The sequence below is a fragment of the Myotis nattereri genome, assembly GCF_964212035.1.
Source record: "Myotis nattereri genome assembly, chromosome: 3".
Taxonomy (NCBI): Eukaryota; Metazoa; Chordata; class Mammalia; order Chiroptera; family Vespertilionidae; genus Myotis; species Myotis nattereri.
The window spans coordinates 114,002,498-114,026,790 of record NC_138077.1 but is presented as its reverse complement, the minus strand read 5'-3'; the positions used below and the strand labels follow the sequence as shown (position 1 = coordinate 114,026,790).

General features: G+C 38.6%; 1 protein-coding gene across 1 annotated transcript in view; it reads right to left on the bottom strand.

The window, feature by feature from the left end:
• ATR (ATR checkpoint kinase) overlaps positions 1 to 24,293 on the bottom strand; it is a 199,601-nt gene that overhangs the window by 97,307 nt on the left and 78,001 nt on the right. Inside the window, exons 17-21 of the mRNA XM_081086154.1 lie at positions 22,543 to 22,635; positions 20,109 to 20,239; positions 17,929 to 18,072; positions 15,546 to 15,639; positions 14,449 to 14,574 (exon numbers count right to left, since the gene is read on the bottom strand). Of these exons, the coding sequence (XP_080942280.1) occupies positions 14,449 to 14,574; positions 15,546 to 15,639; positions 17,929 to 18,072; positions 20,109 to 20,239; positions 22,543 to 22,635 (588 nt within the window). The remainder of the gene's footprint in view (positions 1 to 14,448; positions 14,575 to 15,545; positions 15,640 to 17,928; positions 18,073 to 20,108; positions 20,240 to 22,542; positions 22,636 to 24,293) is intronic.

The window sequence follows — 24,293 nt, the reverse complement described above, 5'->3', positions numbered from 1 at the left end:
TAAATAAATATTAGTAGAGTCAATAAGCAATCTTACTTGTAGTGGGAGTGCATCTATTTCCTCATTAAGTATCTGTATTTGTGTATATGTATGCATATACGCACATATATGTATAATGCATACAATTATAATACAGTAAAGCCTCAATTTTGTGGACTTCGATTTAATAGAATTCAGATTTAAGGGACAAAATTTCTGGTCCATATGTGGTATATGAAAATTAACACCCTGACACATATGTAATACCTTAATCAATAAAGAAAAAAAAGAAAATTAACACCCTGTTAATTATAAAATGCTCTTAAACAAGATTTGCTTATAATTAAACTAGAGGCCCGATGCACAAAAATTTGTGGACTCGGGGAAATCCCCCAACCCGGCCTGTGCCCTCTTGCAATCTGGGACCCCTTGGAGGATGACCACCTGCTGGCTTAGGCCCACTCCCTGGGGTATTGGGCCTAAGCTGGCAGTCAGACATCACTCTGGTAGCCCGGGAGCCCTCGGGGGATGTCCACTTGCCAGCGGAGAGCAGGCCTAAGTTGCGGTCGGACATCCTCAGCACTGCTGAGGAGGCAGGAGAGGCTCCCAACACCACCGCTGTACTGGCAGCCATCAGCCTGGCTTGTGGCAGAGCAGAGCTCCCCCTGTGGGAGCGCACTGACCACCAGGGGGCAGCTCCTGCATTGAGCATCTGCACCCTGATGGTCAGTGTGTGTCATAGTGACCAGTCATTTCCAGTCGTTCTGCTGTTAGGGTCATTTTGCATATTACCCTTTTGTTATATAGGAGTGGGTGAGAGGCTGATGGCTGTTTGCAGGCTGGCCACAGCCCTTTCAGGGTGGAGGTTCCCCCTGGGGTGCCTGGCCAGGCTGGGTGAGGGGCTGAGGGCCGTGTTCAGGCTGGCCACACCTCCTTCAGCATGGGGGGGGGTTCCTAATGGGGTGCCTGGCCAGTCTGGGTGAGTTGCTGATGGCCGTTTGCAGGCTGGCCACAGCCCCTTCAGGGTGGGGGGGTCCTGCTGGGGTGCCTGGTCAGTCTGGGTGAGGGACTGAGGGCCATTTTCAGATTGGCTAAGCCCCTCAGTGGGGACTCTCGCCCCATGAGGGTGTGGCCAGCCTGGGTGAGGGGCTGATGTATGTTTGCAGGCTGGCCACAATCTCTAGCCACCCAAGCTCCCAGTGGAGGCTGGCTGGGATTTATTTGTCTTCTATACTTGAAACTTTGTTGCTATGAGTGGAGGCCACAGCCGGCTCAGGGCAGGGGGGAAATTTGGCTTCCTCCATCGCCCAGGCAACCAAGCCTCCTGCTTGCTCCAGCTCCGTGGCCGCTGGCCACCATCTTGGTTGGGTTAATTTGCTTAAAGTCGCTCTGGTTGGCTGGTGGGCATGGCTTAGGGCGTAGCGAAGATACGGTCAATTAGCATCTTTGTATTTTATTAGTGTAGATTAACAGGAGTTCTTTGTTATCAATTCACTATTATTTATAACAAATTTTAGCAAAGAGCCCATATGTTGGAAAAAAACACTAGTAATTTCCAGAGCATACATAAATTATCCTATCTAATAATAGAGAAACATAGTAATTAACTGTAACTTCACTACCCTTCCCATTGGCTAATCAGCGAGATATGCAAATTAACTGCCAACCAAGATGGCGGCCAGCAGCCAGGCAGCTGAAGCAAACAGGAGGCTTGCTTGCTCCAGTGATAGAGGAAGCCAAGGTTCCCCCCCTGCTGCTGCCGGCCTCTGAGCTGCAGTCTAAGAAACAATGTTGCAATTATAGAAGGTAAATAAACCCCAGAAACCTGCTTTCAGCCATCAGAGCTGGAGCTAGCAGGACCGCAACAGGGTTACAATTATAGAACCCAAACAAACCCAGATACCTGCTTTCAGCAGCCAAGGTCTCAGAGCTGGAGCCGATCCTCAGAGCTAAAGCCGGCTCTCAGTTCCAGTGACAGCCATAGAAGGTAAATGAATCCCAGAATAAAAAAGAAAAGAAAAAAAGGAGAGGTTGGGAGCTTCAGTCACCCGCCAGCCTGAAAACGGCCTTCAGCCCCTCACCCAGACTGGCCAGGCACCCCAGTGGGGACCCCCACCCTGAAGGGTGTGTGACCAGCTGCAAACAGCCATCAGCCCCTCATCCAGGCTGGCCAGGTACCCCAGTGGGGACGCCCACCTTGAAGGGGGTGTGACCAGCTGCAAACAGCCAACATCCCCTCATCCAGGCTGGCCAGGCACCCAAGCGGGACACCCACCCTGAAGGGGGTGTGACCAGCTGCAAACAGCCATCAGCCCCTCATCCAGGCTGGCCAGGCACACAAGCAGGACCCCCACCCTGATCCGGACACCATTCAGGGCAAACCAGCTGGCCCCCACCCATGCACCAGGCCTCTATTCTATATAGTAAAAGGGTAATATGCAAACTGACCCTAACAGCAGAAGGACTGGGAATGACTGATCACTATGACACACACTGACCACCAGGGGGCAGACGCTCAATGCAGGAGCTGCCCCTTGGTGGTCAGGGTGCTCTCACATGGGAGGAGCTCTGTTCAGTCACAAGCGAGGCTAATGGCTGCCAGTACAGCGGAGGTGGTAGGAGCCTCTCCTGCCTCCTCAACAGTGCTAAGGATGTCCGACTGCAGCTTAGGTCTGCTCCCTGCTGGCAAGTGGGCATCCCCAGAGGGCTGCCGGGTGGCCAGAGGGATGTCTGATTGTCATCTTAGGCCCAATGCCCCGGGGAGCGGGCCTAAGCCAGCAGGTGGTCATCCCCTAAGGGGTCCCAGACTAGGAGAGGGCACAGGTCGGGCTGTGGGACCCCCCCTCCCTCCCCCCCGAGTGCACAAATTTTTGTGCACCAGGACTCTAGTAGTCTATATATTTAAATCGAAGAGTCATTACTGGTAAACAATTTTCGGAGAATGATTAACATGTGATCACGCTGCACTGCATGCGGTAACTGGTTCTGTTGTCACCTGGCCTGATTCGGCAGCAGTTTTAAGTCTTTCCAGCTGATGTTCCCAGTGCCCTAAGCCATGCTCCAGCCATGTGCATTTGTTTACTCAAGGTGACGGGTGAATGCACACATCTACTAGACCTATTCAAAATAAATTTAAAATTACAGTAATACATAAAGAAAACTTTTCTGTGAAATTAAACTTTTCATACATACTTAATTACACATATGTGTCCACATAAATGAAAACAGGTAAACTAATTTATCAATTTTTGGACATATGCATTTAGAAAACCCACTTTATAATGTCACAGACTTTTGGCTGTAATGGACACACTCCCTTGCCCAAACTGGTCCATTAAATCGAGGTTTTACTGTATACTATTACTGAGATCGTGTCCATCAATTCCTATTTTCATGAGTTTTTTATCTCAAGTGGATGTTATAGTTTGTCAGAGTCTGTTTCAGCATTTGCGGAAATAGTATGATTTTCTTTTTCAATGGATTAATACACTGAATTATATGAATGGATTGCCAAATATGCACCATTCTTTTTTTAAAATTTTAATTGTTTAAAGTAGTACATGTCTCCTTTTTTTCCCCACTGACTTTCCGCCAGCCACCAGTACCCCCTGGCAGTGTCTTGCGTCAACTGGTTATGTTTATATGAATGCATACAAGTCCTTCGGTTGATCTGTTACCTTCACCCTCCAACACTCCCCAGCGTTCCCACTGTAGTTTGGCAAACTGTTCAATGCTTCTTTGTCTATGTACCTATTTTTGTTCATCAGTTTATAATGTTCTTTATATTCCAGAAATGAGTGAGATCATGTGGTATTTTTCTTTCACTGACTGGCTTATTTTACTTAGCATAATGCTCACCAATTCCATCCATGCTGTTGCAAATGGTAAGAATTCCTTCTTTTTTACAATGGCATAGTACTCCATTGTGTAGATGTACCACCGTTTCCTAATCCACTCATCTGCTAATGGGCATTTAGGCTGTTTCCAAATCTTAGCTATTGTAAATTGTGCTGCTATGAACACAGGAGTGCATATATCCTTTCTGATTGGTGTTTCTGTTTTCTTGGGATATAGTCCTAGAAGTGGGATTACTGGGTCAAATGGCAGTTTCATTTTTAATTTTTTGAGGAAATGCCATACCGTTTTCCACAGTGGCTGCACCAATTTGCATTCCCACTAGCAGTGAAAGAGGGTTCCTTTTTCTCCGCATCCTCACCAACACTTGCCTTTGTTGATTTGTTGATGATAGCCATTATGACAGGTGTGAGATGGTACCTCATTGTTGTTTTGATTTCCATTTCTCAGATAATTACTGACTTTTCTGCATGTTTTCATATGTCTGTTGGCTTTCTGAATGTACTCTTTCGAAAAGTGTCTCTAAAGGTCCTTTACCCATTTTTTGATTGGCTTATCTTCCTTTTGTTAATTAGTATGAGTTCCATGTAAATTTTGGAGATTATACAATTATCGGAGATAACATTGGCAAATATGTCCTCCCATGCATTTGGCTTTCTTGTTGTTTTGTTGATGGTTTCTTTTGCTGTGCAGAAGCTTTTTATTTTGATGTAGTACCATTTGTTTGTTTTCTCCTTAATTTCTATTGCCCTAGGAGCCGGATCAGTAAAGATATTGCGATGACAAATGTCTGCTATTTGGGTGCCAATGGCCTCACCTAAGATTTTTATGGTTTCCCGTCTTACGTTTAAGTGCTTTATCCATCTTGAGTTTATTTTGTGTATGGTGTTAAGTTGGTGGTCTAGTTTCATTTTTTTGCATGTATCTGTCCAATTGTCCCAACACCATTTACTGAAGAGACTATGTCTTGACTCCATTGTATGCTCTTGCCTCCTTTGTCAAATATTAGTTGAGCATAATGGCTTGGGGTGGTTTCTGGGTTCTCTGTTCTGTTCCACTGGTCTATTTGTCTGGTCTTGTGCCAGTACCAGTCAGTTTTTAGAACAGTGGCTTGGTAATACAGCTTGATATCTGGTATTGTGATCACACAAACATTATTCTTCCTTCTCAAGATTGCTGCAGCTATTCGGGGTCTGTTTTTATTTCAGATGAACTTTTGCAGAGTTTGTTCTAGGTCTTTGAAGCATGCTGTTGGTATTTTAATGGGGATTGCATTGAATTTATAGATTGCTTTGGGTAGTATGGACATTTTAATGATATTGATTCTACCACCCCATGAACATGGTATATTCTCCCATTTGTTCATATCTTCCTCTATCACTTTTTTCAGCCTCCTGAAATTTTCTGAGTACAGGTCCATTATCTCCTTGGTTAAATTTATTCCTAGGTATCTTAATTTTTTTGTTGCAATGGTAAATGGGATTGCTTTTTTAGTATCTCTTTCTGTCAGTTGATTATTGGTATATAAAAAAGTCATAGACTACTTAGTGTTAATTTTGTGTCCTGCTATATTGCCGAATTCATTTATTAAGTCTAGTAGATTTTTGATGGAGTCTTTGGGGTTTCATATGTACAATATCATGTCATCTCCGAATAAGGACAGTTTTACTTCTTCATTTCAAATTTGGATGCCTTTTATTTCTTCTTCTTGTCTGATTACAATGGCTAATACTTCTAGTACTATGTCAAATAGGAGTGGTGAGAGTGGGCATCTCTGTCTTGTTCCTGTTCTTATGGCAAATGGTTTTAGTTTTTGCCCATTGAGTATGATGTTGGCTGTAAGTTTGTCATATATGGCTTTATTATGTTGAGTTATGATCCTTATATTCCCACCTTTTTTATTCCACCTGGTTGAGTTTTGGAAGGTCATATTTTTCTGGGAATATGTCCATTTCTTCTAGGTTGACCAGTTTGTTGGAATAGAGTTGCTCATTGTATTTTTTTTATGATTCTTCGTATTTCTGTAGGGTCTGTTGTTATTTTGTCTCATTCTTTTCTGATTTTATGTGGGTCCTCTCTCTTTGCTTCTTGGTGAGCGTGACTAGAGGTTCATTAATCTTGTTTATCCTTTTAAAGAACCAGCTCTTGGTTTCAATGGTCTTTCATATTGTTTTGTTGTTTGCTATGTCATTTACTTCCAGTGTGATCTTTATTATTTTCTTTCTTCTGCTCACTCTGGGCTTTTCTTATTGCTCTCTTTCTAATTGTTCAAGTTGAAGATTTAGGTAGTTTATTACTAGTTTTTCTTATATTTTGAGTTAGGCGGGTAATACTATGAACTCCCCTCTCAGTACTGCTTTCACTATGTCCCAAAGATTTAGGATTGTTGTGTTTTCATTGTCGTTTGTTTCCAGGATTTTTTTTCTTTTCTTTTTTGATCTCTTTGGTAACCCACTAATTAATAGTATGCTATTCAGCCTCCAAGTGTTTGAATTTTTGTAACTGTTTTTACTGTAGTTGACTTCTAATTTTATGCCATTGTGATCTGAGAAGATGCTTGATATGATTTCAATCTTCTTGAATTTGGAAAGACTTTGCATGTGTCCCAATATGTGGTCTATCTTTGAAAATGTCCCATGTGCGCTTGAAAAGAATGTACATTCTGTAGTTTTGAGGTGGAATGTTCTAAAGATGTTGAATAAGTCCATCTGATCTAGTGAATCATTTAGGATTGCTGTTTCTTTGCTAATTTCTTGTCTAAGGATTTATCCAGTGATGTTAATGAAGTATTAAAATCTCTTACTATGATTGTATTCCTGTGAATCTCTCCCCTGATATCTTCCAGAAGTTTTTTTATGTATTTGGGTGCTCCTGCATTGGGTACATATATGTTTTTCCATAGTTATATCCTCTTGGTGTATCGATCCCTTTAGAATTATGAAGTGGCCTTCCTTGTCTCATGTTATGGTTTTCACTTTCATTTCTTTTTTGTCAGATATAAGCATTGCTACCCCAGCTTTTTTTTCATTTCCATTTCTTTGATATTTTTCTATCCCTTCACTTTCAGTCTGATGGGGGATCTTCTGTAGGTAACTCTGTCTCTTTCTTGTAGCCTTTAAGATGCTCTCTTTGTCATTATCATTTGCCATTGTAATTATGATGTGTCTTGGTGTGGGTCTTTTGCATTCATCTTGCTTGGGACTCTCTGTAATTGTGAGCCTTTTTTCTTCCCCACATCAGGGCAGTTTTCTGTCTTTATTTCTCCAAATAGATTCTCTAATCCTTGCTGCTTTTCTTGTCCTCTGGAACCCCTATTATACATATGTTACCACATTTCGTGCTATCCCAAAGATCCCTTAGGCTTTCCTCCTGCTTTTTAATTGTTTTCTCCAGTTGGTGTTCAGATTGGACTTGTTCCTCTACCTTATCTTCTAACTCACTAGTTGAGTTCTCCACTTCTTCTAGTCTACTATTTAAACCTTCCATGGTATTTTTCACTGGAGCTATATCACTTTTGATTTCTTCCTGATTTTTGCATAGGCTGTTAATTTTCTCATCCATCCAGTCTATGAACTGTATGACCATTACTCTGAATTCTTTTTCTGTCATAATGCATGCTTCAGTTTCATTTATTTCTTTTCTTGGCGATTCCTTTTTCTTTCCTCTGGGGATTGTTTCGCTGTCTCCTCATTCTAACTATCGCCAGAATGTCCAAACGCCATTTGGACGGGGGCTTGAGCCATGTGCAGTGGAAGCTTCGTGCCACGAGTGTCCTTGAAGAGCTCCGACTCCAAGACATGTGGCTGCCATGGGTAGGTGGGAGTCACACATGCCGAGAATCAGAGTCACCAGCGCTCAGTGTGGCCTTGTTCACACACCTAAAATCAAGGACCCTCAATGCGTTGCACTGAAAAAAAGTCACCACGGGTGTACACCAAAAATCAGAGTCCCCTAGCGCGTGCCACAAGTCAGAGCCCCCGTGTGCACGCTTAAAATGGGAGTTTCGATCGCTTGGCGAGGCTTCACGCCATGAATCAGGGTCCCTGTGTGTGCGTGCACTGAGAATTGGAGTGACACGTGCTCAGTGTGAGTGAACTGACAATCAGGGAACCCGAGCGCGCACAATAAGAAACAGAGTCATCATGTGTGCTTGCCGAGAGTCAAGTCACTGGTGCTCAGTGCTGCCTCTCGTGCGGAGAATCAGGGTCCCTAGACTGCTTGGGGGACTGAATTTCACAGCCGCCCTGTGTTGGCAGAAGACCCACTCCTGCACCTCGGGAAAGCCTCCCATGTGCCCAAATATGCACCATTGTAATCATGGAATAAATTACAATCGTTCCTGAGTGTTTTCCTAATGTGAAACTGAATTCTGTTTGAAAATATTTCATTTACATTTTTGCTTGGATATCTGTAAGTAATAATGATCTTCAATTCTATTGATTTTATGCTATCTTTATGAAGTTTACTGAACATTTTTATACATTGCTCCTTTAAAAAAATATATATGCTTTTGACCCGACTGGCATGGCTCAATCGTTGAGCCTCAATCTATGAACCAGGAGGTCATGGTTAGATTCCAGGTTAGGTGCATGACCAGATTGCAGTTTCTCCCAATGTGGAGCATGCAGTTTCTGTCATTTTTAAAAAATAATTTCTTAGTTTCAACTGTTATTTGTGTCTGATCATTTCCTATTTGCACATTTGTGCTTTCTAATTTTTGTTCTTCTTTAGGTTAGAGATGTACCTATTAAGCTAGTTTTCTTCAAAGAACCAGAATTTTTATTTATTAATTTGTCCCATTTTTCTCTTTTCTACATTACTTTTTGCTTTTATTTTTTATTACTCTCTTCCTGTGCTACCTTTTCTTAAATAAACAGCTGTATTAAAATATAACTCACATACCATAAGTTCACTTCTTTAAAGTATAAATATCAGTGGTCTTTCATATATTGAAAAGGCTTAAAATATTTACAAGTGCAACCATTACTTATGTTTAATTACAGAATATTTTTCAATTTTCTTCTTACCAACTTAAAATAAATGTATCCAGGTACATATTGATTCTAAACTAAATTAAACCTCACTTTTAAAAAATATCCTTTAACAATCTGTAGCCATTATATCTTATTCAAACTACTCCATCAGACTTTTAAGACGCCTGCAAGTGCACTTAGTTTCTTACACTGCCTAGTTAATCTACCAGCATTGGAGCTTTACATTAAAGGAACATTTGTAGAAAAAGTGTGGCAGTTGTGGCTTTTCCTTAAGAGTATAAGAAATCTTGAGTTCTCAGCTTTAGCAATTTATATCTAAGAGGTGATGATCAATATGAATTTTCATTGTTACACCATGACCATGTCAAATGCTTAGAAATAATTTAAACTGCCAAGAGGAGAGATCCTTTGCTAGTCATACATCCCTACATTAAATTTAGAAGCTTGAGGTCCACTGACACATCAGAGGCCGTGCAGTTCAATAATTTTTATTTCCTGCCGGGAGCCAGTCCATCCTTGCTGTTTCAAGGGACCTGGCATATATGGCATACTGTTCTTTATATGTTTGTTCACCTTCTTGGCACTGTGTGTTTTAGCCAAGGTCTCCTCTCTGAGAAAGGTTGTTTCCCCAGGTAGGGATTTTCCCCTGAAGTTAGGGAGGGAATAAAACCCCTCAACTAAGTGCCAGGCGGGTAATTAATCACTTTAACTACGAACAATCATGCTTAAGCTACATAATCTTTACTCCCTGAAATGGAGATAAGAAACGCCCTAACCTTTGTAATAGAGATTGATAGGATTGAATCAACTGGTATAAATACAAATGTAACAAGACAGCAAGAGACAGAGAGAGAGAGACAGAACCGAGGCACAGAACCTACACAGAACGTTCTCTAGAGACAGAAGAACTTCGCTGGGGAGAACATGGCAAAAGATCCTGGACTGAACCTGACTACAGAAATTAGCAAGAGAACCTGACTAGAACCTGGTGACTGAACCTGGCTGGAGAACCTGGAGAACCTAGCAAGAGAACATGGACACAGAACCTGGCTGGAGATCTGAAGCAGAACCTCTCTGGAGATCCAGACCAGAACTTGGCTGGAGATCCTGGCTGGAGATCCTGGCTAGGCTGCTGATCAACTGAACACTGTCTCGTGTCCTTCCTTCTTCGCCGACTCCATCTACGCCTTTGGAAACCCCTGGACCCGCTGGGAATGAACCCCGGCAATTTCCATGTCTGAAAAACATGTTATAACTATCACCTACCTGAAATGTCATGTGCTAAAATTACAAAATTATGTTCAGCAATAGATATAAGTTAGAAACCATTTTAGATGGAATCTTAACTCACTGCCACATACTAGGTGTACCGGTGGTTAATAATGGCAGATTTTGTAATCAAAGAAAACACGATAATTTCAAGAGAAATATCAAAAGTGCTTTATTCAAAGTAATGTCCATCACTAGCTATACATTTCCCCCATCTTTCAGGTAATTTATGGGTAACGTCCCAATAGAACTTTTGTTGTTTTGAGGCAAACCATTCAGAGACCAAATTTCCACTTCTTCGTACGTTTTGAAGTGCTGCTCAGAGAGTGTGTGTGCCCTCAATCGGAACAAGTGGTAATCTGAAGGAGCAAGGTCTGGTGAATACGGTGGGTGGGTTAATACTTCCCAGGCAAGATCTTTTAATGTGTCTTTAACTGGTTTTGAAGTGTGTGATGGTGCGTTATCATGAAGCAAAATTACTTTGCCGTGTCTTCTGGCTCATTCTGGTCGTTTCACGATCAAAGCGTGGTTCAAATTGATTATTTGTTGCCGGTAGTGGTCAGTATTAACTGTTTCACCTTGTTTTAGAAGCTCATAATACACCACACCTTCCTGATCACACCAAACGCAGAGCACTGTCTTCTTTTCGAAGCAATTTGGCCTTGCAGTCGATGTTGATGGTTGACCTGGATCCGCCCATGATTTTGTGCATTTGGGATTCTCAAAATAAATCCACTTTTCATCGCCAGTCACAATTCGATGCAAAAAAGACTTTCTTTTGTGCCATTGAATCAGCATTTTACCTATGACTTTTCGGTTTTCCATTTGTAGATGTGGCAGCCATTTTCCTTCCTTTAAAATCTTTCCCATTGCTTGTAAAGGATAGGAAATTGTTTTCTGAGCAACCTTTAATGTTTCTGCAAGTTGTCTTTGAGTTTGACATGCATCTTCATCCAATAATGCTTGTAATTGTTGGTCTTCAAACTTGTTTGGTTGACCTGGACGTTCTTTGTCTTTCACATCGAAATCATCACTTTTAAAGTGATTAAACCAGTGTTCACAAGTATCTTGAGATGGAGCATAGTCAAAGATTTGAAATATGAAGAAGCAAAAAACACCCAACCAGAAAAGCAAAATGAAAAAAGAATCCAAAAATATGAAGATAGTATAAGAATCCTCTGGGACAGCTTCAATCGTACCAACATCCGAATTATAGGAGTGCCAGAAGATGAGAGAGAGCAAGATATTGAAAACCTATTTGAAGTAATAATGACAGAAAACTTCCCCTACCTGGTGAAAGAAATAGACTTACAAGTCCAGGAAGTCCAAACAAAAGGAATCCAAAGAGGACCATACCAAGACACATCATAATTAAAATGCCAAGATCAAAAGACAAAGAGAGAATCTTAAAAGCAGCAAGAGAAAGAAAGGCAGTTAGTTACCTACAAGGGAGTACCCATATGACTGTCAGCTGATTTCTCAACAGAAACTTTGCCGGCCAGAAGGGATTGGCAAGAAATATTCAAAGTGATGAATGCCAAGAACCTACAACCAAGATTACTTTACCCAGCAAAGCTATCATTCAGAATTGAAGGTCAGATAAAGAGCTTCACAGATAAGAAAAGGCTAAAGGAGTTCATCACCACCAAACCAGTATTATATGAAATGCTGAAAGGTATCCTTTAAGAAGAGGAAGAAGAAGAAAAAGGTAAAGATACAAATTACGAACAACAAATACACATCTATCAACAAGTGAATCTAAAAATCAAGTGACTAAATAATCTGATGAACAAAATAAACTGGTGATTATAATAGAATCAGGGGAACAGAAAGGGAGTGGACTGACTATTCTTGGGGGGAAAAGGGGTGTGGGGGATGCGGTAAGAGACTAGACAAAAATCATGCACCTATGGATGAGGACAGTGGGTGGGGAGTGAGGGTGGAGGGTGGGGTGGGAACCAGGTGGAGGGGGGCTATGGGAGGAAAAAAGAGGAACAATAAATATTTAATTTAAATAAATAAATAAATAAAATAATGATTTTGAGATTTTAAAAAATATAGAAAAATATATATTGTCATTCTATGAGTTAAAAACTGATTGTTTCATTCTGGCCAGGTACCTCAGTTGATTAGAGTGTCATCCCATTACACCAAAGTTGCGGGTTCGATCCCCAGTCAGGTCACATATAAGAATCAACCAATGAATGCATAAATCAAGTGGAATAACAGATCCATGCCTCTTTCTCTCTCCACCCCAGCCCCATTCCTCTCTCCCTCTCTCTCTCTCTCTCTCTCTCTCTCTCTCTCTCTCAAATTAATCAATCAAGCCCTAGCCAGTTTGGCTCCATGGATAGAGTGTCGGCCTGTGGACTGAAGGGTCACCGGTTCGATTTCAGTCAAGGGAACATGCCCAGGTTGCAGGCTCAATCCCCAATAGGGGATCGATCAATGATTCTCTGTCATCTCTGATGTTGCGCTCTCTCTCTCTCTCCCTCTCTCTCTCTCTCTCTCTCTCTCTCTCTCTCTTACCCTCCCTCCCTCCCTCCCTCTCTCTCCCTTCTTCCCTCTCCCTTCCTCTCTGAAATTAATAAAAATAAGTTTTAAAAAAAACTGATTGTCTATATCATTATTTAGACCACATTTGTGTTTTAAAGTACTCCCAATACGTTTATTAACTAATTAAGTTAGACTTAGCCATACAAAGTGGCAGTGCAGAACTGAGCTATTCGATGGTTTCAGTTCAACAAAAATGAGGAAGCAAGCCTCTGATCAGCTTCATCCCATAACCCACACTTCCCTTGCTGCTGGTGTGGAAACATTAAGTGAAACCAATGAATATATTGGTTCTGTCCAGCTCTGCTGAATGGAGGCAGACTCAGAATAAATCTAGCTGAAATGAGGAGCCAGAGATATGTAAATATACCAAAGTAGCTCTGCCTACAACTTATGCTAATCAACTTACTAACATTCATATTATAATTGTCTTTTGTTAGCTAGGATGTCAACTAGATTCAGGAATACATTGTTTGCAGTGATTGTATTGGTTTAGAATGGAGAATTTTAGGATCTTCCAACACTGTACTAAAACATTTCAATAAAATCATGCTACTTCTTTCAACAAAAGAAACTAGAAGACCTATAAGTATGGAATCCAGGTAGAGGTTTGGGGCAAGGGTAAGCAGATTAGTTTCAATGTAGTATAGGGCAAAGAATGAGGCTATAACATTGATCATATAGATATAGATATAGAGGTAGATAGATATAGATATATTTGTGGGGTATTTTTTGTTGTTGTTAATCTTCACCCAAGGATATTTCCCACTGCTTTTTTAGATAGTGATAGGGAGAGAGGGAAGGGAAAGGAGAAAGAGAGGGGGAGGGAGGAAGAGAAACATGGATGTGAGAGAGACACATCAATTGGTTGACTCCCGCATAAGGGAATGAACCTACAACCCAGGTACATGCCCTTGACCAGGGATTGAACCCAAACCCTACGATGCTAGGGCTGACGCTCTAACCACTGAGAAACACGGACCAGAGCTAACATTGATAATATAGAACCACAGTTGATATGACATAAATCACACACTCAAGGAGATTCAAAGCTCTTCACATATGGTAGGACCATCTCCACATTGGCTGCTCCCCACATTGGTTATATAAGCTCACTGACCCAGAAGCATGTAGTCATTACCATCATGTATATCTTTTGTCCTAAATAAGTGCTTCTTTCTATCGTGAAAATAAATAACACTAACTCATGAGGGTCTTAAGACTCTTACATCTTATCATATGGATTCTTAATATGCAAAATTAAGTTAAATTTTTCCATTTTATATTTATAGTGATCTGGCATTTTAAGTTCAGTTCTCACATCATCAAGATTAGGGATAACCTAGATTATATTGACATGGAAAAGGTAAATAAAGTTCACCAGCCCCAGGAAAAAGTGAATTTAAAAATTTAGCTTCATCAAAACTAATAAAATGTAAAATGGCAAAATCACTAAAATTTTATATGACAGATATCTATAGGAAATTATATGAGAAGTCTCACATAAACTGCTGCTGTTAAAAAAACATGCATCCTTACTCAGAAAGACACAGAACCTACCATATAACCATCAAATCATGGCCTTTCAAACAAAAAACCTTTGCAAATCACTGATATTCAGTCTCAAAGGATACCACATGGACTGCTGATTCTAAATCTGATATTATAATCTAAATAAAATTAAAATCACTTTTTTCACTGAACATACTGAATCGCAAGCAAATACGCCAATCTGTCATCTTGTATTTAAACTTCCACACTTTCTTTTTTATAGCCTTTTAATTGTATCTTAGGATACCTGATTTTTATACAAGGTTTCCTTCAAGCTTGTAAGAGCATGAATACGAACGTCTACATTTTCATGTTGGATTGCTTTCATCGATAGCTGCAGAGTTGTCTGAAGATCATTACTCTCAGAGGTTTCCTACATAAAGAGCACAGAGAGGTATATCTAATCCATTAACCACTTCAGGAAATAGTGGAAGGCCTAGAGTCCCCAGAGTTATCATTAAAGTAGTTAAGTTACATCCCTATTAAAAGCAGTTTTAAAATATAATTTCAATCTCTTCCCTTGGATAGCATGTCATTTTAATCAATTCTCAGGGAAAGGGATTTCATTCTATCATCTTTAGAGCTGGAGGAATACATTTTTCCAATTACATATGAATTTACTTATCTCAAATAAATCCCTTTCTTGGTAAGAAATACAAGTTTCCCTTAACTTACAAAGGGCTACATCATAGCCTTGAGCCAAGTCTATAGATTATGCAGATAATTCACCCCTTCCTTACTCCGACTACTAATTTTCTTATAACTATCATGAATTACCTTTTAAAGGAGAAATAAAGTCTGCAGAACCTATCATGGGGTCTGTAGTAAATACCTCTGCCACTCTGACCCAAGGTCAGGTATTCCACTTTCTGCCCTAAAATTCTATGGAATCACCACTAATAATTTTACAAATCCAAGTTCACTGGACTTCAAGATGATGGAACTACAGATTATTCCCTTTCTAAAGCTCAGAAATCAGTCACGCCTGAATTTCCATACCATAGTTTATAGCACAACATAATTAGAATCCCACAGCTTTTCTTTCTTTACCCAGGACATGCAGCCATGGTAGCTTCTTTTGGGGGCTATATGTAGGACATATTGGCCTAGGTAATAAAGGCTCTCTGTTCTACCTAATGCTATTACAGCTTTTATCTAAATGCTAAAACTTTCTTCTAAAAATCATGGATTTATGATAGAATTATCTAGTCACCAGGAATTAGCCATTAGAATATGACTATATTATGCCTAGGTATGAATATAAAGAATCTCTTTCAATGTACTGGAATTTGGGAATAATTTTGTATCACTGATCTAAATTATAAAAAAAATAATAATAATTACCTTTCTGTATTCCTGTAGAACTGCTTTTATCTTTTTTAATTCTAGATGGTCAGGTAAAAAATATATTTCATGAAGAAAATCTTGTACAGCATCCCTAATTGTCAATTGGAAGAAAAAGAATTATTTGCAAAGAGAATGCACCCTAACAATATATAAAAAGAGGCTAAAGTTAAGGCCAACTTAACGCACATTTAAAAGTGGTAGTTAATTACTGACATTCAAAGTATTCTTTCTAACCATGTCTAGGGATGCTCAGCTAATTAAGAGTAGCAAATAGTCAGATCTAAGGAAAAAAACAACCCTGTGGCAGTCTGTGAATAAACTATATTTTTTGTATACACACACGTATAGTAACTTCCTCTTTAATTTGTGCTTGGTGTGTGACCTGCTTTAACAAACAGAATACGGCAGAAGAGATTCTGTGCCAGTTTAAGGCCTATGTGTTAAAAAAAAAAGTCTTACAGCTTCTAACTGGGTTTGTGCTCATAAGAATCCTGAGTGGTAACCACGTAAGAGGTCTGGCCACCAACAAGGACAGGCTACATGGACAAAAAGGCTCTGAGGTTACATGGAAAAAGGGAGAGGCCCAGTCAAGTCTAGCAGAAGACTGAGTGCAGTCATACCAATGACTATTCGCAAGACCAGCCAAAGAATCAACCAGCTGAACCCAGCCCAGACTGCAAAATTATGAGTAAATAAAAATGCTCATTATTTTAAGAAGCTTTGTTTTGGAGTGCAGCAATAGATAGTCAAACTCTCATTAAGCATTAAACATACTGTCAAACTACAGCAGGAAGGCTGGGGAGGGTTGGGGGTGGGGGGTAAGAGATCAACCAAAGGACTTGTATGCATGCATATAAGCATAACCAATGGACACAAGACACTGGGGGGTAGGGGAGGCTGGAGGAAGGTCAAGGGGGGGCGAGGGGGGAGGAGACAAATGTACTACTCTTCATAATATTTTAAGCAATAAAAAAAAGAGAAAAAAAAGAATTTTAGAGAATATTTCAAATAATTCCTATTGACACAAATAATTTTTAATCTGCTTCAAATACAATACACTAATCTTTCTGGGTCCAAATAAAGTGTTTCTAAATTCTGGTCTCACATAACTCAATAAATTCAAGTAAAGAAAAATAATAATAATTTCTCATCTTCATTAACTCATGCAACAAATATGCATTAACTAACTACTATGCGCTAGACACTGAGTTTGTAACAATAAAGAAAGCTGAAATAATTTCCTCACTCAAGGAGCTTAAGATCTTCTATCTAGCACTGAGTAAAAGAATTTTTTAATGATGGAGAAATGATTCCTCTATGATAAAGATAAAGCTATTTGCATGATAATACAAAAAGTATTTAAAAAGTGGTCTGGATCAGTGATTATGCAGTTCTATAATGTACAAAATAGAATAAAAGCTTTTGATTAAAAAAAAAACTACATTAGCCTTTTCTTCAGTGTTTTCAGAAAATTTCATTATTTCCAGTAACATTTGACAGTTACTGGAAATAATGGGAATAGCAATTACATGAGTAAGTAGGTAAATAAGTAGTACTTAAATCCTAACTTTTCAGAAGCAAATAAACACACCAGTAAGTGGGATAATGGAAAAAATTTGAAATGTATGGGACAAAATTCTGGGCTAAAAGGCAGCCTGCATGAGAAATGAAAATGGAAAGGAATAATGTGTGTTCTTGCAATGAAAATGAAAAAAAGTTCAAAATAAACAATCTGGATTGGTTACAGCCTGTCTGTTTTGGAAAATCTTGAGAAATGATTTTAAGAAGTATGATGTGGCCAGATTTTGGAAAGCCTTGAATGTCAAAATAAGCAATTTGGAATCTGTCAATTAGGAAATGGAGAGGAAGCATGCTACACAAAATGTCTCTGCATGCTATAAAGTTCTAGATAAAGAAATGCTTTTAAATATGCCCAATATAAAGAAATGTAATAAAAGCTTAAAGGAAGGGAGACTGGTTTGAAAGTTAATCTAATGAAGTAGTAAGAGTTTCAACTGAGGTAAGCTATAGAAAGTAATGAATATCCCTCTTAAATTTCTCATGTTACTCAATTATATGGCTTTTAACTGTGAGAAGGTAAATTTAGCTTCACCTTTTTCAAAACTGATGAAAAATAATTCAGTTGATGACCTATAATTAATAAATTTAAAATATACTTATAATGGAAATCATGTCACAACTGAAATAGCATCAGCTCAATATGTCTTAAAATATGTCAATATACTTTTTTTACTGATGAACACTAAATTAAACAGAATATGAACAGTTCTACATTATCAGTAGTAATCCTAATACCATGAGACATAAAAATACAGTAATAAAAAGTTGCTACATTTGTTATCAATTTCAGTTACAATACCTGTTTTCAATGATAAGGTAGTGAAATATAGCTGCAGTTTCCTTAGGCTGTATGTGTATGAGAGGTAACAAAGCTACTATCACATGACTGAGAAGGGAGCCTAGATAAACATGATCCAGACAACGAACAAAGCAGTCCCAAGCTCTATGGAAAAACAACAAACAACAAAAAGTAAAAAAAGTCACATTATTTTTATTATTTGTAAAGCTCTTTCAATGACTTATTAGGTAAACAAACAATAGTACATACAAGTAATAAAATTACAAGGTAGCTGTAAAATGGATTAAAGTGCAATAGTGTACACTCAAATACTTAATATATGAAGTAAAAAAAGGTAAAAACAGTACTTATAATATGCTACTTTTGATGAAGTATTAATATAAAAAATGTGTGTATTTGCTTATAGTTTTAGAAAGGGGGGGTTATATAAAAGTTAATAAAAATAGATACCTCCAGGCTTCAAGAATGGAAGCTAGATTCTCTGAGTGTAACTTACAGCAAATTTGAATTTGGGACAGTGTAAATGTGTTATGTGACATTAAAATTAAATAAGGAGTAAAAGCAATCTCTAAAAATTTTAAGCAAACTGAAATAAATTAACCTAACAAAATCATTAGTGGTACCTGCATTCAGAAAAGTTACTTCACATGACTTCAAAACATATTATTATGACTGTACATCTACAGTAAGTTATAGTCCAAGGACATATAGAACCTCCAAGAAATTTAAACTGCACTCAGTAGTCTTATTGCAGCAGTAGTATTTAAATTAGATTAGCAATCAACCAAACCCTACAAATCTCAATGGCCTAAAAGTAGTGTGGGGAGGGACTTAAGGGGTAAATCTGTTTATAAGAAATACTTAAGGGGCTAAACAACTAAATGTTTGACATGTGTACCTTTTATGGATTGTACCTTATATGGGTTCTGACTTAAACAAACCAACATTTTTGGGAAAAACCTCTTTGAGACAACTAAGGAAATCTAAATATAGATTGAGTTGAGATGATATTCAGGAATTCCTATTACAGTAGGTCCTTGGGTTACGTTGAAGATCCGTTCCTGCCGTGCAACATAAGTTGGAACCCACCTACATAAGCACCTACATCACTCACATGGAGCACATACACAACAGTAATGAAGTGAAACAGTAAAATAAATTTAAAAGAAAGATAACAATTCCTGACCTTTACTTCTGGTAAATAAATAATAAAAAACATAAAGCACATATGTACATACGTTGAAATGACGGAACTTTTTTTTTTTTTAATAAATACTGTAAATGGGAGATGGCGAGGAAACCACGAGATGACGTACATCAAGTCCAATGTAACCCGAGGACTGCCTACTTAGTATAATAATTCATGATGGTTACATTTGAGGTATTTACAAGTACAATGATGTGATACTGGGATTTTCTTTAAAACATTCCAACTAACAATAAAAATGGCGGGGGTGGAAGAGTATATAAGGCTAGAGGCCCGATGCACGAAATTCGTGCTAGGGGTAGGCCTTTGTAGCCCCATTGCCTCAGTCCTCGCAGCCCAGACTACCATAGCCTTCGCAGTCCAGGCCACCTCGGCTGCTGCCTCACAGCTCCAGCCGCCTCAGCCGGCCCTTGCAGCCCCGGCTTCCTCTGGAAAGTGGTCTGGACGGTCGTTCCGCTGTTTGGCTGTTTGGTCGATTTGCATATTACTTTTATTATTATAGATTATTAGTCTAGTCTTAGAACACTGATGCACGAAATTCATGCAAGAGTAGGCCTTCCTTCCCCTGGCTGCTGGCACAGGTTTCCCTCTGGTACTCAGGACCTGGGCTTCCCTCCAGCCGCCAGCAGGCACCCAAGACCCGGGCTTCCCTCAGAGCCCCGGCTTCGTCCATAAGGATGTCCAGTCTAATTAGCATATTATGCTTTCATTATTATAGATTAGCAATGTTGATAACTGCCAAGGTTGAAAAACAGGTATGTGGAGAGATTCACTATATTATTCTATGTTTCAGTATTTACAACATTTCACAGTAAAATGTTTTTAAGGAAATACATTCCCTTTCCAATACAAATCAGCTTTCTATCTTAATTATTTATGGTTTGAACCCAATTTCCCTCAAGGAGATAAGGATTCAAGTTAGTACTCCTGTGAAATGCAAAACAAAATCTAATAAATTAAGGCAGTTACTTACCTGCAACACAATTCAGGAAAATCATCCTTGAATCGAAGACCAGTTCTCAGTGTGGTCATCATCTTCACCCGCACAGAACTGACATGTTTGGGTCCCATCAGTTTCATCAAGGACATCAGACTGTTCAAGGCCTAAAAGTAAGTAGGGCTTTAACATCTTATTTATAGAAATAAGATGACAGGAGGAGATGAGCAGTAAAAACATTCTAATCTGGGAGTAGTTATCTATTCTCTGGAAACACAAGGTCTAATACAGCGGTTCTCAATCTGTGGGTCGCGACCATTGAAAAACACATATAGCATAACAGATATTTACATTACAATTCATAACAGTAGCAAAATTACAGTTATGTAGTAGCAATGAAAATAATTGTATGGTTGGGGGTCACCACAACATGAGGAACTGTATTAAAGGGCCACGGCATTAGGAAGGTTGAGAACCACTGGCTAATAAATGCTGTCCAGTTCATTTTGTCCAACGTCTTATGTAGGAATTAAGAGTTTGAAAAATATGAGTTCTGTTTTGTATGTTCTTTCCCTTGAAGGTAATTTATTGTTTTAGGCCTGATGGTCTCCGCTAGCCAGTGATTTTTCAAATTTATTAAGAATACAGTATCTGTCCTGGCCCAGATGGCTCAGTTGGTTGGAACATCATTCCTTACACCAAAAAAGGTTGTGGGTTCAATCCCCAGTCAGGACATAAATGGGAGGCAACTAATATATGTTTCTCTCTCTCTCTTCCCCCCCTCCATCTCTCTCTCTCTCTCCCTCTCTCTAGATAATATAAAGTAAAAAAAAAAATCCTTGCTTGAGGATTGAAATATACATATATATAAATCCATCCAAAACTGCTATATAGTACATGCATTTTTGTCATAATGGTACTAAGTTCAAGATGCTCTGAATTTAGTAAAACAAATAAGTAGCTGGTAACATACCCAGAAAATAATACACACATTCCATTGTGTGTGAAACACATAATCAGACTTGTATCAACAACTCCAGATTATAATGAAGGGGTAAAGGAACTGCCTAGATGACATTAACTATATGCCAAAATATGCAAGCTCTCTGTGATTTAAAAAAAAAACTCTAGTTTTCTTAAATTTGAGATTCTCTCACTTGGGAAAACAATAAGGAAGATTCCATACAGATGAACTAGAAGTTGTTTGGGGGATTAAATTTATCAGTTAACACCAAAGAATGAATACTTGTTGCTTAAGTTCATAGAGTTTAATATTTTACCATGTTTTTCTTGGCTCCTTAAGGTTATTAAGGGTAATACAGACTGAAATAAAATTCTATTCATAAATTTTTACTATAATTTTACTGACTGCAGTGATAGAAAACAAAGCATTATTTAAACTTCTATCGTAATCTATGGACAAAAATTTCCAGTGGTCAGCAATCATAATTAAACTATACTGTGCCAAATACATTTAAACATAAACTGACAAGTAACTAACACTACTTTACTTACTGTAGAAAACCCAGCATTTTTGCTATTCAAAAACAGCATGGACCATGAGCCACATCAGACCAATGTGGACTAATAAATTCAACTATGCAACCGTTCTTTGAGCTATCAGTGATTGGTGGTCTCTTTTATCCCACTGAGCTAAATGCTGTGATTAGGTGAGCCTGAAACTATTGGGGCCAATACCTGGCACTTAAGCATAGAACAATCCAAGGATATTTGAGCTAAAGCTGTATAAAAGAAGGAACTCTTACCACTTGTGACAGCATGGATGAGCCTGAAGAGTATTATGCTAAGCGACATAAACCAGTCAGAGAAAGACAAATACCATACAATCTCATTTATGTGTGGAATTTAATGAATAAAATAATCTGATGAACAAAATGCAACTGGAAACATGGACACTATGAAACAGACTGGCTGGTACCAAAGTGAAGTGACTGGATAAAGAAGGTGAAGAGATTAACTAAACAACATATATATTCATACTCTGATGCAGACAATAATTTGGTGAAGGCCAAGGGAAGGGGAGTAGGGAGGTGGAGGGTGGCAAAGGGGGGGGGAAGAGGGGAACACCTGTAATAATGTCAACATTAAAAAAATTTTAATACATTTTAAAAAAATAGAATAAAAAGAAACTGATTGTAGAACACTGTGTTCAAAATCAAACAATACCTGAAGCTATATTATCCCTCTACTTTCAGTTACAGAGCCAACAAATTGCAGTAAGACAATTTGGTTTGGGTTTTCTGTCCCTTATTTAAAAAAGAACTGCAAATAATATAATTCCTCTTTTTAGACTCCCCAAAAGCTTACACAAGTTGTTCAGTAATACAGAATATCACATTTCATTATTTCTTATCTTTGAATGTTTATAGGTAGTAGCAAAAGTCATGTCTCCTGCATATTCTACATGAGTTCTATTTCATCACTCTGCAACTCAACTATCACTACCTACCATTTTCTTATCTTCAATGCCAACACTGGAGCTCAGTAACTGCATGTTAAAAAAAGCCAAAATGCCCAACAACTTGGGTTGCAAATAATCAGCCTAAGGGGAAAACAAACAAACAGATAATTATGTAAAGTTTATACAGATAAAATTTTATAAACCAATAATTTAATTCTTTAACTACCATCATTTCTATTTTGCCTATTAGAATAACAGAAATAGATACTTCATGAATTAAGTTTCTCCAAATGCATATTATTTTCACATCTAGTATTTTTTAAATTCATGAAACTGATTTATAACCACCATTACAAAATATGATTAAATAGTGCTCGCTTCAGCAGCACATATACTAAAATTGGAACAATACAGAGAAGATTAGCATGGCCCCTGCGCAAGGATGACACGCAAATTCGTGAAGCGTTCCATATTTAAAAATATATATATATGATTAAATAGTACTGTACAAGAAAATAAGCTTTTGAATTCTGGACTGAGCTGGGGTGGGATCCTCAGGTTCTGATTCACATCAGGATCCAGAGTGGAGAGAACATTTATCTTAAGGAGAAGACTAGGAAAGACAACTGACTGTCATTCTAGAGAGCATTTAGATCTAAGCTGGAAAAAAAAAAAAAAAGATACCCTGCGAGAACAATGGTCTAACATAGGGGTCAATATCCCCTGAGGTAATAGTGGTAAAGAAATAATTCACTAATTCATGGTTCCAGCTCAGGCTACGGGCATCAATAGTTATAGATTAGGTATCACTATGATGGCACTTTATTTATGTTTATTTAAAATATTTTTTATTAATTTCAGAAAGGAAGAAAAAGGGAGAGAGAGAAACATCAATGATGAGAGGAAATCATTGATCGGCTGCCTCCTATGTGCCCCCGACTGGGGATCAAGCCCAAAACCAAGCATGTGCCCTGACCAGGAATCGAACCTGGACTTCCTGGTTCATAGGTCAACACTCTACTACTGAGCCACACTGGCCAGGCTGAATGTGGCACTTTGTATTAATTCTTTCTTTTTTAATTTTTTAATATATTTTAGTGATTTTACAGTCTAGAGGAAGGGAGAGGATAGAAAGTTAGAAACATCGATAAGAAAGAAACATCAATCAGCTGCCTCCTACTAGGGATCAAGCCCAAAACCAAGGTACATAGCCTTGACCAGAATAGAACCCGGGCAGGCCAACACTCTACCCACTGAGCTAAACAGGTTAGGGCTGTATTAATTCTTTCTTGAAAGAAGGTCCTAGAGGAGACTTTAAGTCAGCCAGACCTGGGTTTGAATCCCAATTTTGATACTTTCTAGTGCAGTGATGGGCGAACCTATGACACATGTGTCAGAGGTGACACGCGAACTCATTTTTTTGGTTGATTTCTCTTTGTTAAATGGCATTTAAATATATAAAATAAATATCTAAAATATAACTCTTTGTTTTACTATGGTTGCAAATATCAAAAAATTTCTATATGTGACACGGCACCAGAGTTAAGTTAGGGTTTTTCAAAATGCTGACAGGCCAAGCTCAAAAGGTTCGCCATCACTGTCCTAGTGTGTGATTTTGGATAAGTTACTTAACTCCTCTGATTCTGTAAAATGGGAACAAAGAAAGCACCTATACACTTGTAGAGGTTAAATATGACATGTGTCAAGCACAGAGAATACAGTAAAGAGTTAAATAAATTTAAGTTGTTAATATTATAACAAACTTGGAATGTGAGTAATTTGCAAAGAATATTCCTCTC